At 44.5% G+C, this 17,516-nt stretch overlaps 1 protein-coding gene across 2 annotated transcripts in view; it reads right to left on the bottom strand.

The window, feature by feature from the left end:
* ALDH8A1 (aldehyde dehydrogenase 8 family member A1) overlaps positions 1 to 17,516 on the bottom strand; it is a 33,322-nt gene that overhangs the window by 10,934 nt on the left and 4,872 nt on the right. For both annotated transcript variants that reach the window (XM_054686926.2, XM_016956325.3), the window contains 5 exons: positions 15,466 to 15,613; positions 14,057 to 14,212; positions 10,914 to 11,063; positions 4,413 to 4,669; positions 697 to 858 (listed from right to left, as the gene is read on the bottom strand). In XM_054686926.2, the coding sequence (XP_054542901.1) occupies positions 697 to 858; positions 4,413 to 4,669; positions 10,914 to 11,063; positions 14,057 to 14,212; positions 15,466 to 15,613 (873 nt within the window). The remainder of the gene's footprint in view (positions 1 to 696; positions 859 to 4,412; positions 4,670 to 10,913; positions 11,064 to 14,056; positions 14,213 to 15,465; positions 15,614 to 17,516) is intronic.

Raw genomic sequence — 17,516 nt, forward strand, 5'->3', positions numbered from 1 at the left:
TCACGGATTTCTACAAACTTACGTAAATTCTCTGTCTCTCATTGGCTGGCTGATGGGGACAAGTTTCCCTCAGTGGCACTGAGCTGAAAGCAGAGTCCTTCTGACTCCAAAATGTATGACTTATTTTGGGAGTCACATGTGGTAATACATTAAAATAACCCTAAATTGCCATCAAGGGCCAGATCTTCTCTTTTTAAAAAATGACCCTAAAGATCTGAGTTTCATCAATCACTCAGAGACTATCAGTGGCTTCTTCCAGATGGGCTACCTCTGGTCCCCCACTGACTAAGGACGACACAATTGGGACTGTTTGTGTTGGCACTTCTGGCTATAAACCAGAGGCAGGCCTTTTCCAAAGAGATGTTTGCCTGTGGAAATCACTGGCACTCTTCCATATCACCCTTATTTGCTGATCTTTATGTTTTGAAATTTGGCTTCCCCTCTCTACTGGTGGTATCTCCATGCTGACTTCTCAAGTTCATTAATTTCATGTGGATGCACTTTCACCGGGACTGCATTTGCATATTCATATCCACAATGTTTAGACTCTGTGTCCACAATTTCTCCCAGGTTATAATTTTTCAAAAATGGGGTAGTAACTAACAATATTTCAGAGTCTGATTGTGCTATGCTTGTACTGAGCTTCTCTTCAAATAAGAACTTATTCTGTAACTTACATGGCAGAAATTTACTTACTTTCTCCAAATGTGCTTCACTTATCAGAGCACCCATGCTCACCAATGGATCAGAGGGAATGCCGACTTTCCACTTCCTGGTAGCTTCTACAAATCTCTTTAAAAATTCACTATAGATGCTCTTCTGGACAAAGATCCTGCTGGTACAGAGACAGATTTCACCCTGCCAAGAATGAGAACAGGGATAAGGCTGCGGACACTCTCCTTCATGGATAGAGCACCCTGCACTTTTGAGTACCTGCCATGTATCAGGCACTGGTCTAGGCAATGGGGTACAATGGTAAATAAGACAAAGTTCCCACCATGTGGAACACATAGTCTTGTGGGAAAGACAAACAAAAACACAAGTAAATAAACTCGATAAATAATATAACTTCAGGTTGTGATCAAAGCCATAAAAATTAAGCAGAGGATGGGAATGGAAACTGATTGCATGGGGAGGGGAGCTATTTTATGAAAGGAAGTCTTGGAGGGCACTTGCAAAGAGGGGATATTTGCATGGAATCTTGACTGATGTGAAGGCATGAGACGGGAAAAGATCTGGAGGTGGGGAATTCTTCAAAGTACAGAGGACCTGCAGCAGGAATGAACTGGTGTGCATGAGGAAAAGCAAGAAGGTGGGTGGGGCTGAGGCTGGAAGAGGAGGCAAGGACAGGAGGTGTGTGGTAGGAGAGGAGGTCAGGAGGCCAGCAAGGCTCTATCGTGCAGTCTCATAGGTTCATAAAGAGACTACGTTTTATTCTCAGTATCATGAAAAAATAAGGGAAGGTTTTAAGCATCAGAACGATATGATCAGATTTACATTTTAAAATGCCCATTCTGGCAGCCATGGGAAAATAGGATGGAAGGAAACAAGTGTGGGAACAGAGCAGAGGAGTTAAGAGAATATTCCAGAAGTCCAGATGCGTGTAGGTAGCTGGGACCAGGGAGGCATCCATGGAGATGCAGAGGAGTGAAAAGGACCCACTGAGTTCAACAGATTCTTCCAGGGGCACGGGACCTCCTAAGTGTGATGAAGTTGGCACAGATGCACTGGAGAAGTGATGAGATTCAGGATATAACTTAAAGACAGAACCAACAGGACCTGTCAATGGAAAGAGAGGGCAAGAACAAGAGTAGGCCGCAGAGTGGATGGTGGTGTTGTTCCCTGGAAGGGCAGACACGAGGTGGGAAGAGGATTGGTATTGCAAGGAAGGGAGAGGGAGGGAAACGAGAGCTCTGATTTGGACACGCTGGGTTTCAGATGCCTCACAGACATCAAATAGAGATACTGAGTGTACAGGGGAGGGATTATAACAGATTTCTCAGTGAAAAATAACCCTATCATTTGAACATAGCATGTAACAGTTTAGACTTAGACTTAGCATGTAACCACATTCTAGACTTTCAAAGCATTATTTATGCATGAAAAGTACAGAAATGCATAAATATTTTCACCATGTTTGTGTCTGACTTCACAACAATCTTAGAAAATAGAAGGTTCCTGATTGTCTTGGTATTTGTACAAAGGTACATTGTCCAGATTAAACTGTTAATGTTTTGAAATAACACATTCTTTTTGCAACCAGGATCGCTGTTAGGATCATCTCCATATCTAGCTTGGGAAATGTCTAAACACTTGATAGTTTCATTTGCGCAAGTGCCCTGTGACATCAGGGAAGGAGAGCATGACGAAGAGGCTAGAGGGGTTTACCCAGTTCCCTGTTGCTCTGTGCCTAGAAAGCGTAGGTAAGCATACCAAGATGCCCACAAGAAAGACTTTGGAGAGATTAAGAAAAGGACAGTATCATTCGTTGAGTGCCTATCGTCAAGCCAGACACTGCGCAGGGTGCTTTCCTCATTATAAATAATTCTGTAGCCTGTTAGCTTTTCCAGTTTACAGTTAGGAGAAAAAGTTTTGAATTAGTACATGTCCAAGGTCACACAGAGATGCTTCAAAAAAGCCAATTACATTCAATTAAGGAAGAAATATGCACGACACGGAATTCATCACTCAGCTAAATCAAGCTGCTTTATTTATTTTGCCTAAAATCCATTTGTGACCTTGGATTAGCCAATTAGTTAGGCGTATGTCTCTTTCCCTATTTCCTTTTTAAAACAACCCCAAAAGGAAGGTTCTCTGGGCAAACTCAAATCCTAGCACAATTCTGGTAGGAGAGAAGATTACACTTCTTATCTCCATGTTCAGAATTTGTTTTGTTTGTTTGTTTGTTTGTTTGTTTTTGAAATGGATTCTTGCTCTTATCTCCCAGGCTGGAGTGCATTGGTGCTAACTCGGCACACTGCAACCTCCACCTCCCGGATTTAAGAGATTCTCCTGCCTCAGCCTCCCGAGTAGCTGAGATTACAGGCGCCCACCACTATGCCCAGCTAATTTTTGTATTTTTAGTAGAGATGGAGTTTTGCCATGTTGGCCAGGCTGGTCTCGAGCTCCTAACCTCAGGTGATCCACCTACCTCAGCCTCCCAAAGTGCTGGGATTACAGGTGTGAGCCACCGTGCCTGGACCCTCAGAATTTGTTTAATACAGAGTTTACCTTTCTCTCATCTTAGTTTCTCAGTCCACAAAATTTGTCCCTCTGTTATTGTCTGTAAGCCATGAAAACACTTGGTTTAAATGTTCACCTGAAACTTGCTTAATGATTAAATTAGTTGTATTGTAAAAGTATATTGTCTATTGATCCAGAAATTATATTTCTAGCCACTTCAAGAGTTACAGTGAGAGAAATAATTACACTTATGGTTATCATGAAGATAATAATTGAAAGTAACATTTTTCACTCTATACTCATGAAAACCCTGTTAGAAGACATCATTATTGTTCACATGATTTTATTAGTGAAGTAATGCAGGTTCAAAAGTTTATGCACTATTCAATGTTACCTGAGTTAGCTCAATATAGACATCTCTCATTTCACTGCTGTTTCCTTCTATGAAGTTCTAAGTCTTTGGCCTATGTCTTTATGCTCTGTTAAAATAAAAATATCCTTTGAAGAAAATCATCCAGGGTTTATGTACACCTGCTATATCCTGGGCAGTATTCTAAGCATTGACATTGAAAATACCACACAAAAGCAGGCAGCATTTCCATCTTCTTGCAGCCTACTGTTTAGTTGATCTGGTCTAGTGTTCTTAACTCTTTGGAATGCCATAGCCTTAAAGAATCTGACAAAAACTACAGAGCACAGAGAAACATCTGTTATGTAATTTCAGGAGCTACAACGATGCCCTGAAGCTGATCCATGAATCCACGCCGAGAAATCTTCTCTAGTCAGTTTCAGGTATTTGGAACTCAGTGGATTAATGCATTTTGAATACTTTTGAAATGAGAGTAAGGTTTGCTGGGAATAGGACATTTGAACCACAAGCAAAGACAGGGTTTAAGAAAAGAATAAAAGACAAGACAGGGCAACTGTGTGAATAAAGAAATGGAGATGCTTGGAGCAGCAACATCAATCATTCCACCCATGGCTGGTACCTGATAAAAGCCGTGCAACTCAAGAAGAGGAGTTTGCTGAACAGAAGCTGTGACTCTGCAAGGCCACTAATTAATGTTAAAATTGAGCAGAGAGTTAAGGGAATCACACAATGTACTGATCCTGCTTTCTCGGAAATGGCACTGGATTGACTGGCTTGCTCCCAGGCATTGCACTGTGATGAAACAGATCCAGCTTGACAGGGCCATGGAGGGGAGGGAGAAGAACCCCCGGGGACATACCTGGTTGGCAAAGCTGGACCTGACGGTTGCCGGAATGCACTCATCCAGGTTGGCATCCTCAAAGATGATGGCAGGATTCTTGCCCCCCAGCTCCAGGGAGAGCTTTTTGCAGTGGGGAGCGCTCAGCTGGGTGATCCGCTCAGCGGTGGGCTGGCTCCCGGTGAAGGAGATCAGGGGCACCTCTGGGTGGGACACCAGGGCCTCACCCACCCTGGGCCCGGTTCCAAACACAATATTGACCACACCTGGTGGAACACCTGGATAGGAAACAGTATCAGTTATAGTAATTCTCAGTATGTTGAAGAGTTCAAGTTACTTGGAAATTCTCCTTTAAAGTCCAATCGCTTGAATGGGAGTGGGTGGGGATGGAGGAAGCACTTGGGTTTTACAACACTTGGAACTTCTATGGCTGCCTCTGGTTTAATAGCAAAGCAAAAACCACAGAGTCACCTCTGCCCACAGTACACACCAGGTGGGATTCCACTGGATGCTTTGCCCTAGAGAGATGCAGGGTGGAACATATTTTAGGTGATTCATTCCATAATACTGGCTAGGCCTTAGGGGTTGAGGATGCAGAGATAGTCTCAGGCAGGTCAAGCCCACTAGGGGAGCAGCACCCTGCTCCATCTTGGTGTCCAGGAGTCACAATGCTGTGTGAAAACATTAAGTAGAGAGGTGTATACATGCTGCAGAGGTGCAAAGAAGAGATTGACTATCTTGGCCCAGGGAAGCAGGGCAAGACTCCCCAGGGAGGGTGGGTTTCAGGTTGGAAGTCATGTCCACCATGCTTATAAATAGCATCATAACACTGTAGTGCCAACTTACAAGTACCACAAACAACCAAAAATGGGTGCCCCAATCTTTTCTATCACAAGACTCTGCTACCCTGCATCTTCGTGCATTTATGCATGTGTTTTCTTGTTTTATTATTTTATTTATTTATTTATTTTTGAGATGGAGTCTGGGTCTATTGCCAAGGCTGCAGTGCAGTGGCACCATCTCGGCTCACTGCAACCTCTGCCTCCCAGGTTCAAGAGATTCTCCTGCCTCAGCCTCCCGAGTAGCTGGGATTACAGGTGTGCACCATTACACCTGGCTAAATTTTGTATTTTTAGTAGAGAGGGGATTTCATCATGTTGGCAAGGCTGGTCTCCAACTCCTGACCTCAAGTGATCTGCCCACCTCGGCCTGCCAAAGTACTAGGATTACAGGCATGAGCCACCGCGCCCAGCCTATCCATGATGTTTTCTGGACTTACTTCTTCATTGCCTGCACACAACTAGAAGGTACACTAGCTAAGGGCAGAAACAGTGTCTGTTCTTTGCTCTCCGTTGTTTACTCTGTGCCACAGCCTAGTTTGGCATTGAGAAATAAAAATAAAATCCTAAGCTCCCCCAGTTGACTGAATGCAGCCTCTCTTGGCCAAAGCGATCCCAGAGAAACCTTAAAAACTGAGTTCCCAGCCATTATGGGATGAGAAGTCAAACACGCCATAGTATGACTCTTCCTTATTAATCTTTAACCAGAATTCTTTCCTCAGTGTAAGCAGAAACCAGCTCTAAAAAACAAGAAATGGATAACCTATTCCTTTATCGCCTTTAGCTAACCATCTGAAACTGCAACCAAATTTTCCTCCCTCTTTGCAGTTTGGATGTGACAGCTCACCAGTCTCACAACACATCCCTTCCTAAAAACTGATCACCATCTCGACTGGTTTTGGCTGACTTCCCGAGGATACGTAGTGAGGGTTTTCATGTCCTCTGCTTCACCTTTTGACATCAGAGGGCCAAAAACTCCACCCTCGTAACATGCTAAGGCTGCCATTTTTTGAGCACGTGATCCAGAATTCATGTCCACCATGCATATAAACAGCATCATAACATTGTTATATAATACTACTCGGGAGGCTGAGGCAGGAGAATCTCTTGAACCCAGGAGGCAGAGGTTGCAGTGAGCCGAGATGGTGCCACTGCACTCCAGCCTTGGCAATAGAGCCAGACTCCATCTCAAAAATAAATAAATAAATGAAATAATAAAACAAGAAAACACATGCATAAATGCATGAAGATACAAGGTAGCAGAGTCTTGTGATAGAAAAGATTGGGGCACCCATTTTTGGTTGTTTGTGTTACTTGTAAGTTGGCCCTACAGTTTTATGCGCGCATTAAGCTCATCTGTGCATGCACCTGTTTCCCCTTTCGTAAATATTCATGACTCCTCCCATATCCTACTGAATGTGAATATTCAGCCACTCTGCTCAGGATAAATTTCTGTTCCCTTTGCCCCTCCTCCAAGTACTTGTTCTCCGCTTTGGGCAGAGGCTACGCTTCCCAGCCTGCAAGATGGCTAGCCTGCAGGCTGCAACCCTTTATAAGAAATAAAACCCTCCTTTCCAAATGCATGAACCTTATGATTCTTCAGTTGATAGCACATGGAACTCAGACCAGTAAATGCAAACATTAGATAGGGTGCTTACTGTGGACTCATCACTGTTATCCGTGACTCACACACTTCAGTCTTCACAACAACCTTAGGATGTAGGTAGTTTTATTACACTAAGTTCACCAGGAAGAAATTTGAGGCAAAGTGAGATTGAATAACAATCAGTAAGTAGCAAAGCTGACAGGTTAATGACTGTTAAGTAAATGAATGAGTGAATGAATGCTTAGTGTACGTTATTCAAATTAGAAATGGTTCATGAATGGGGAAGCTTTAAAAAGAAAATCATCTTTATAATGTCCAAAAAGAAAGTCATCTGTATAATCACACTGTGTCTAGGCAGTTCTTAGGGTCTGCCTGGAGGTAGCAGAGTTTATTCCCTCTATTTCCTCAGGCCTGACCTACGGTAGGTGCAGAAATCTTGCAGCATCTCGGCTTTGTGACCTGCTTCCTTGCTTCTGGTTTCCTTCCCTTTGCTCCAGGTTAGACAATCTCTCCTCATTAGAAACATACTCCTTTGGATACAACCCATTTCTTCCAGAATCTGCTTTTAAATTATAAATAATATAAATACTAATTTCACACGGATGATCCATTATCATCCAGAACATTCTCCCATACAGCCACAGCCTTGGCCCAATCACCTTGAAGCTACAGTGAAGGTCCCATCCCAGTGAGTCCTCAGGAGACAGGTGGGAAGATTCCACAAGTTGTGATGGTGCCTAGCAGAGCCCCACTTCTTTTTTTATTTTTGAGATGGAGTCTTGCTCTGTCGCCCAGGCTGGAGTGCAAAGGCGCAATCTCTGCTCTCTGCAACCTCCGCCTCCCAGGTTCAAGCGATTCTCCCACCTCAGCCTCCTAAGTAGCTGGGATTACCGGCACTTGCCTTCATCCCCAGCTAGTTTTTGTATGTTGGTAGAGATGGGATTTCACCATGTTAGCCAGGTTGGTCTTGAACTCCTGACCTCAGGTGATCCACCCACCTTGGCCTCCCAAAGTGCTGGGATTACAGGCATGAGCCACCATGCCTGGCCAGAGCACCACTTCTAAGCATTGCATCTCTTTACCCAACATGCACATTTGTTGAAATCTAGCTTAGGTCAGTCCTGGATTGTAGGTCACTGTCAGAGGAGTGGCTGGCACCATGTGAGAGCACCCCAGCTCTGGGTTGGGGCAAAGGAAAGTGTGGAAGGAGAGGATCCCCCTCAGTAGGTGATGCGACGAAACAAGGACAAGTCTCCCACAGTTTCCTGGGTAGGGCCCCACATCTCCACCAGTGATGGGGCATGCATGTGGGTGGATGGGGTGTGGGGCAGGAGGGGGTGGACTGTTAGGCTTTATCAATCCTGAAGGCAAAAAATGAATGGAATCACTGCTAATGTTCAGAGTAGCATTTTAACTGAGGGTGAGAGAGAATGCGGAAGCACTGCATATTTATCCCCACAGTAAAATGAGCTCACTGCAGCAGCGGATTGCTTTCCCCACGACAGTATTATCATTTTGACTACATTCCCTTGGGCTTGGATGCTAATGTCGGCTGGCCATTATTTCTCAGTACCATTTTGACATTTTATCCAGAAATTAATGGAATTTTTCTTGAGATGTCTGCCCTCTAACCTTGAAGAGATTCTGGTGATAAGAGAAGGAAAGCAGTTTAACTGACAAATAGCAATTTAGCAAAACTCAGGGGAGGTGGCTAACAGACAAGTTAGGAACACACGAGAACAGACTAGAAGGAAACCCCTCAAATGTAGGGGCTTGGCAGGGTGGCAACAAGAAAAATTTTAGGCTTAAATAGAGCACACACACACACACACACACACCTACACACACACATCTCCTGCTCCACACACACACCTAATGGGAAGGGCCAGGAAAACGCAGTCAGTGGGCACTCCAGGAATGAGGGCAAATATTTGGTGCCTCCAAGAAGAAATGACTATTCCAGGAATCCCACAGAAGTATTCACTGTGTCATCTTAAAAATGAGTTTATTTTAAAGGAAGTTTATCTGCCAAGTCTGTTTAAATGCCCAGGACTAGAGGAGCTAACTCTTTAAACATCCAGAATGAATTAGTTATTTTCGCTTTTCCCTCCCCTACTAAAAGCTTCTCTTACGTTGCTCTAAAGCAGATGACACAGATGTGGTTCGCATTCCTTCCAATCCCAGTGGAGAAACTGAGGGCTCAAGAGAGGAGCAAGGTGAACATGACCCTCTCTATATTTGTCAGGGGAGGAAGATTCAGCCCATGGAGGAAAGAGGAGAAGGGCTGTCTTAGTTTAATGGGCTTACTAGTTCCCAAGAAATAAAATCAATGCTGTGCAGAGATGGAAACAGAAACTGTCATGCAGGCCAGGTTCAGGGCAGACTGGCTGGGAAAGATAACTCATCATCTATCCAGACGCTCTTGGTCTCAGGAGAGAGTGGTTAAGGGAACACGGCTCTGCACGCCACCCCTGCCTCCAAATCCCAGTAGAGGGCAAGCCCCAGGCCTAGTCCACTCTGGGGAACCTGCAGTCACCAGGCAGGGAAGAAGTATGTGCGCCTTTGCAGACACCACAGACCTCATTTTACAAAGAATGGGATTAGACTGCGAGGTCTTTTGTAGGGGAGGAACATGGGAAGGGTCGGCACATTTAAATGATATACCCTGCCCCACCCCCTCCACCTCGAAGCCTGGGATCTCCATAGATGACAAATCAGAGTCCTAGGCTGGGAGGCCTCATTCCTCTGGAGGACCCTGGGATCGTAAGGCCCAGTGCCGTTCCCTAAACAGCCTCAGTTTTGAGCCTTCATCTTCCTCGTGGAGTAAAGAACTGGCTAGGGTTTACTGGAAGTTAATGTGTATGTCTGTGCTTCTAAGAAAGGTGTTCCAAAGCGGGAGAGAAGGATGGACTCTTACCCACCGGGCATTCTATGGATACAGGAGAGCCCAGCAGTGCCTCTCTATGGGCTGAAAGGCAGCAAGGAGACCAACTAGAAAGACAGTGAGTCTGTCTCCCCCACCCAGCACTCCTGCCCTGGCTGTGAGGTGACATAGCAAAAAGACCTCACATTAAGGGGACTTCTCACAGGAGGGCTGCTGGGGTCTCCTGCCTGCTGCCTTCAAACAGGGCCAGCCTGTGCCTGTGCGGAGCTACAGCCCAGAACAAAACCAGGAGCGCATCCTGAATGCGGCCAATAAACTATTAGTAGAAAAAGAACAAGGAGCAAACGTGTGAACCTTGATATGCTAGGAAGAGGCCATATTGTATTAGCTTTCCAGTAGCAGTCCCAAAGGCAGGAAAAACTGAAGGATGTATATTTAGATCTCTTGAAATCGGGCTACTTCTACTAGGTATTCTATAGCCAAGCAAACTATAGGTGTACCTAGCAATATTCTTATTGTCATCAAGATTAACTTGTGATTCAACTTAAGATTTTATTTTATTATTATTATTATTATTTTATTTTTTAATTTATTTTTTTGAGACGGAGTCTCACTCTGTCGCCCAGGCTGGAGTGCAGTGGTGCAATCTCGGCTCACTGCAAGCTCCGCCTCCTGGGTTCACGCCATTCTCCTGCCTCAGCCTCCCGAGTAGCTGGGACTACAGGCGCCCGCCACCACGCCTGGCTAATTTTTTGTATTTTTAGTAGAGACGGGGTTTCATCGTATTAGCCAGGATGGTCTCGATCTCCTGACCTCGTGATCCACCCACCTCAGCCTCCCAAAGTGCTGGGATTACAGGCGTGAACCACCACGCCTGGCCCCAACTTAAGATTTTAATTGACTCTCTGGAGCAGGCAGGTGTCTTTGATTTGATGGGGCTGTTTAAGTCTGCGTCACTATTGTGCTGCCAGTCGCCCACCCTGGGGAGTGGAACTTGCCTGCAGTAGCACCGTTCTGGTGTTGAAGACAGGAAGCAGGGTGAGGGAACCCTGTGGGTGGAGGGGATTTCCCAGACAAGGATCAGAAAGACAAAGCCCACGACGTCACTGGAATCGATTGTGCTGCTGAGTGGAAGATTTCTATAAACTATAGCTTTACTCTGTGCCTGCCCCCCAACCCCAACACCTAATTACCTGCTTTATCCAGGAGTTTGCACAACATCCACGCAGTCACTGAAGTCAGCTCACTGGGCTTGGCTATCACAGTGTTCCCTGCAGCCATCGCTGGAGCGATCTTCCAGGTCAGCAAGTAGAGTGGCAAATTCCAGGGGCTGATGAGACCAGCTAAGGGATGAGAGCAGAAGCACTGCCTGTGACGGCATACCCCTCTGAGGTGGACTGGCCAAGTGGGGTTATTAACGCAAAACTCCTTCATGCTGCAGGAAACTTAGCTTACTCTTCTAACTTCTTCCCAAGCTTTGCTTATTTGTAGCCACCTTCAGGGAAATAATTCTAAAATATATTCCAAGCAACTGTACCTTTTAAAACAGAGTAAAGTCAATATGATTTCCCCATTTCTTGGCAGTTCATGATTATGAACAACAGCAATATAAACTCCAGAGCTAAAGAGTTGTCACCTATCATATACCCAAAGAAATATAAATCATTCTATTATAAAGATACATGCACGCGTATGTTCATTGCAGCACTTTGCTATTCACAATAGCAATAGCAAAGACATGGAATCAACTCAAATGCTCATCAATAATGGATTGGATAAGAATATGTGGTACATATACACAATGGAATACAATGCAGCCATAAAAAGGAACGAGATCATGTCCTTTGCAGGCACATGGATGAAGGTGGAAGCCATTATCCTTAGCAAAGTAACACAGAAACAGAAAACCAAACACCTGCATGTTCTCACTTATAAGTGGGAGCTGAACAATGAGAACACATGGACACAGGGAAAGGAACAACACACAGCAGGCCTTGTCAGGGGAGAGTCGAGGGGAAGAGCATTAGGATAAACAGCAAATGCATGCTGGGCTTAATAGCTAGGTGATGGGTTGATAGGTGCAGCAAACCACCATGGCACACGTTTACCTATGTAACAAACCTGCACATCCTGCACGTGTACCCTGGAACTTCAAAAAAAAATAAAAAATAAAAAAACAGTTGTCACCTGTCACTAAACAGTTCCAGAATGTGATGCATTTTGAGATTTATAGACTGAGCTTTACTTTTTCAAAAATGTCTCCTTCCCCATTATTTTAACTGTCTGGCTGTTATTTCTTCTAACATGTTTCTTTACCTTTACTTCAAATCTGTCATGGGTTGAGACATAAAATCTCAAGCTTTATATAATTATTCATAAAATAGGGGCCAATGAGTTCTGAGTGTTCCATGGGAGGGCCCTCCTATCAGTAAAGCCAATAACCTTCAGTGCATGGACTGTGACATCCATTTTGGCTATTTAGAATATTTTTAAATAAAAATTCTCTCTAGATTGTCACTTGTATCCTGACCAGATAGATTTGCTGGATGAGTAACGTAACCAGCAGCTAGAATGTGTCTCCATGCAATATTTTGAAACTATCCAGGTTTCCAACCACAAAACAAACAAATATAAAAATCTACCTTCTGAAAGGAAATTGATTCACCTTATTTTATACTCTTCCCTCAAGCCTGTGCTATGAAAGTAAATGCATCTTTTATATTATTAAATTTCCCATTGAAAAATCCATTCTTTAGGGGATAAAAATATTTTTGCAGCAAAATATATTAGCACACTTCCTAGGAGGAGGTAGAGCTTTCCACAATGCCTTGAAAACATAATTTCTGAAGGTTTCAAATAACCAAAGCAATGAGATGTCCCAATTGTTTTCCTTTTAGCTTATATTCATAAAATGTAACAAGCTAAAAAGATGATTTTTTTCTCCGAGGAAACAGTGACATCTGGTGGAAGGTTTTAGTCGTCACAGACATTTATTTATACGTTCTTCCAAAGGTCAAGAGGCAAAGGAATGCATGAAGTAAGATAATTCTCAGTAGAGGCTTATTTATCACACACCTGGCACCATACTACATGCCCTACACTTATTAATTTATTTAATGTACATAAATAGTTCTTTCTTTTTTTTTTCTTTTGAGACAGAGTCTCGATCTATCACCCAGGCTGGAGTGCAGTGGCACCATCTCAGCTCACTGCAACCTCCGACTCCCAGGTTCAAGCGATTCTCCTGCCTCAGCCTCCCAAGTAGCTGGGACTACAGATGCATGCCACCACGCCCAGCTGGGTTTTTTTGTTTTGTTTTGTTTTGTTTTTTTGAGACCGAGTCTCACTCTTGTCGCCCAGGCTGGAGTGCAATGGCACAATCTCAGCTCACTGCAACCTCGGCCTCCTGGGTTCAAGCAATTCTCCCTGCCTCAGCCTCCCAAGTAGCTGGGATTACAAGTGCCCGCCACCACATCCAGCTAACTTTTTGTATTTTTAGTAGAGATGGGGTTTCGCCATGTTGGCCAGGCTGGTCTCGAACTCCTGACCTCAGGCGATCCGCCAATCTTGGCCTCCCAAAGTGCTGGTATTACAGGCATGAGCCACCGCGCCCGGCGAATTTTTGTATTTTTAGTAGAGACGGGGTTTCACCATGGTGGCCAGGCTGATCGAATTCCTGACCTCAGATGATCCTCCCGCCTCAGCCTCTCAAAGTGCTGGGATTACAGGCGTGAGCCACTGCGCACAGCCTGATTTTTCCTTTTTAAAATATAAGTAGAAAAAAAAATCCTGGCATGTGAATTTACATATTTACTCTTAGCATCATTCTTTTCCCTATGATTTTCCAGATAAGTCATGAACATGAGGCCTGGCGTGGTGGCTCATGCCTGTAATCCCAGCACTTGGGGAGGCCGAGGCGGGAGGATAACTTGAGGTCAGGAGTTTGAGATCAGCCTGGCCAACATGGGTGAAACCCTGTTTCTACTAAAAACACAAAAATTAGCCGGTGTGGTAGCTCGCACCTGTGGTCCCAGGTACTCAGGAGGCTGAGACTAGAGAATCACTAGAATCCAGGAAGCAGAGGTTGCAGTGAGCCGAGATCATGCCACTGCACTCCAGCCTGGGTGACAGAGCAAGACGCTGTCTAAAAAGAAAAGCAGGGAATTTGACACAAAGAAAATAAACTAGAAATAGATCTTTGAGGCCAATGGATTTTAGAAAAGAAAAATATCAGTTCTTCCTTTTCTTTAACCTGTTCCTTGAGGACAATGCCATAGAATGTTGTGAGCATCTGCAAGCATAACCGGGAGGTGGGCTCTCACTGAACAGCACTCACCGACTCCCACCGGGGCCCGCACCGTGTAGTGCATGCAGCCCAGGTGGTCCATCTGCGTGCACTCTGACGTGTGGTGCAGGCTGGAGGAAGCGAAGAACCTGAAGTTCTGCACAGACCGGGGAATGTCCATGGTTCTTGCCAGTGCTAAGGTTTTCCCTGTACAAAGCAAACAACATAAAGCACTATCAGCTAATGGGGACACTCTATCCATCAGCTTCCACTGCCCACGTGTCCCAACTCACACTGAAACGGCCTGGATTCCTTCTAGCCTGGGGCAGGCATTCCTTGACCTCACAAAGACTTGATCATGGTTTGATAAAACCATACAATATTTAGGTACAAGGTTGGAAACTGAGGTGGGAGGTTAAAATTGAGTCAATAATCTTTGTTCTGTGAACTGAACACATCATTCTCATCACCAATTTGCCAGATGCTACCACTTCACCCACACAAACTCTTGCAATTCAAAATCACCAGGCTTTGTACCTGCGACAAAGGCATTGAAATACGGGTGTTAGGACAGTTGTAATTGCACAGCACAAAACGAAACACTTTTATACACATGTAATGTGTATTTCATGACCTCCCAACACATGGTAGAGTCATCAGAAGAGCGGCTGGGAATGCCCTGGCACGGGATGCTGTGTGGCACCTGCTTGCCCATCACATGCCCTGCACATCCTAGCTCCTGGATGGAACAGAAAGAGAAACAGAAGCTTACCTGGACTGCTACTGAGTTCTCTTTAGCGACGCAGGGAGACTGGCCAGGAACACCAGCAGAGAACTATTTTCTTTTTAAGGGCTTGGACTCAGGCTGCTTTCTGATTTTTGATTGGTTTATGGCACACATGTAATTTTTAAAACTCTTGGCTTATCTTAACAGATATTCTTGCAAAAATTTACAAATATTTACTCCATTACCCTGACCTCTGGGAAAGAGTGGGGAAAAAAATGAGATGTGTCGGGAGTGGAATGGTGACTGACATATCAGAAAACATCCTAAATAATCTGACTGCATAACTGCTTTTCAAATTATCTTTGCTTTGAAATTCTCTGCTTAGAATGAGTAGGAGACTGCATGATCAGCCCTAGTTCTTCATCTCTCCCTATATCCATGCCCTTTGCTGTATATATTTGCACTTCCTTTCATCCAATGAACAGAGTATATTTCTTTGCCCCTCAGCTTTTGGATCCAGCCATGTGACTTTCTCTGGCCATCTGAATGAGACAGGGGTGGGCCAGCCACAAGTCCTGGCCTTCCCAGGCCTGGAGCAAGGGAGGGTTTGCTCTCCACTTCTACTATTGCCAGAGGAGCAGGCACATGGGCTGGCCTGATGGCCCCAAGAGGGGTAACATGAATAATCAGAGATGCCCTGAGTCCCATGTTACAGTTAAGAGGCAACTCTCACCTTGGTCTTTAGACTCGGCCTGGGCAAACTCCTCCAGGGACTGCTCCAGCAAATCCGCCACCTGGTTCAGGACCCGCGAGCGCTCCTGGGGGCTGCGGGATGACCAGCCGGGAAAGGCTTCTCTGGCGGCCTTGACCGCGGCTTCGATCTTTGAGGAGCAAATGGGAGAAAGGGTCACCTTAAAGCTGTTAGTCCTTGGGGGATGGACAAAACCAGAATCCTCAGGTCTCCACACACCTCATTTTTGTTTTGTTTTGTTTTGTTTTGTTTTTTAGATAGATTCTCACTCTGTAGCCCAGCCTGGAGGGCAGTGGTGCAATTTTGGCTCACTGCAACCTCTGCCTCCGGGGTTCAAGTGATTCTCCCACCTCAGCCTCCTGAGCAGCTGGGATTACAGGCATGTGCCACCATGCCCAGCTAATTTTTGTATTTTTTAGTAGAAAGGGGATTTCACCATGCTGACCAGGCCGGTCTCGAGTTCCTGAATACAAGTGAACCACTTGCCTCGGCCTCCCAAAGTGCTGGGATTACAGCTGTGAGCCACTGCACCTGGCCCACCCTAATTTTGAATATTCAACATGTCCCAGTGCTGAGCCACCCACAAAGTAGATGACACAGGTGTTTACATGACCAGCAAAGGAGGGGTACCATAGAAACAAAGAAACACGCTCCATTTCAACCAATGCATCCTGAATGTGGTAATCAGATCATTAGAAAGAAGCTATTTGAATTTTAACATATGTACATTTTCAATCACTTCAGAAACTAGAATTTTTTAAAATATTGTGGGCCAGGAGTGGTGGCTTATGCCTGTAATCTTAGCACTTAGGGAGGCTGGGTTGGGAGGATCGCTTGAGCCCAGGAGTTTGAGACCAGCCTGGTCAACATAGTGAGACCCTGTCTCTACACAAAGGTTTTTTAAAAAATTAGTTGGGCGTTGTGGTGCATGCCTGTAGTCCCAGCTACTCAGGAGGCTAAGGTGGGAGGATTACTTGAGCCCAGGAGGTAGAAGCTGTAGTGAGCTGTAATTGTGCCACTGCACTCCAGCCTAGGTGACAGAGTAAGACTCTGTCTCAAAAAAATGTATATGTTATACATATATACTATATATATATAGTATATATAGTATGTATATATTATATATACAGTAGAAGAAGAAAATTAATCTAGATATGTGGAATCTGTAAAGCTTCTAACTCAGCTCTGACATGTCTTATAAAGTCTGAAATTTTGGGTGAAATCACATCCTCAGATTGTCATTTTCACTTGAAATGACTAATTATATTTATAATTTATTGACTAATTTTTATATAAGGGAATATGCTAAATACTTTACACAAATTATTTTTATTTAAGTCCTTTCAAAATTCTATAACATGAGTATTGCTATGCCCATTTTACAGATGAGAAAACTGAGACATAGAAACTCAAGCAATTTGCCATAGGTCACACAGCTCATAAGTGGCAGAATCAGGACTCAAACCCAGATTTTGGTGGTTCCCAGGACCACAGGTTGCTCTGCCTGCTGCCTGATTCTGCCCAGTGGAAGAGGCCTTATTGGAGAAGAGGAGATTTGTGGCTGGACAGATGGCTTGGGTACCTGGTTTTAGAGTTACATACAAAAGGAAACAATATATGTATGGGAAGGTATGGGCAGGGTCAACTCATGGCCAAAATGTTATGTAGACAAAATAATTTTCAAGTCCTCTTCTGCCTTTCTCTTCTCTCCGGCAATGTCTAAGTAATGCCTTCTCCAGAGATGACAAATCCCTAACCCATGTCTCACTCCTCTCCTTTCTCACATGCATGAAAAATTATTATAATCACAGCTGTCTTCCACCACTGGGCCCTGGCTCAGACTCAGAATCCTTTTCCATAGGCTTCTGGCAGCCGTGAGCATCTTTTTTGGGGCGCTTGACCTGAAGTAATCTAGCTGCCTGAGCCTGTGCTAGCCCTCATGCAAAACCTGACCCACACCCCTCCTTCATTTTCCTCATGCAAAGTGACTGATATGGCTAGGTTTTGTGTCTCAACCCAAATCTCATCTTGAA

Source organism: Pan troglodytes, chromosome 5, assembly GCF_028858775.2.
Source record: "Pan troglodytes isolate AG18354 chromosome 5, NHGRI_mPanTro3-v2.0_pri, whole genome shotgun sequence".
NCBI classification, from domain to species: Eukaryota; Metazoa; Chordata; class Mammalia; order Primates; family Hominidae; genus Pan; species Pan troglodytes.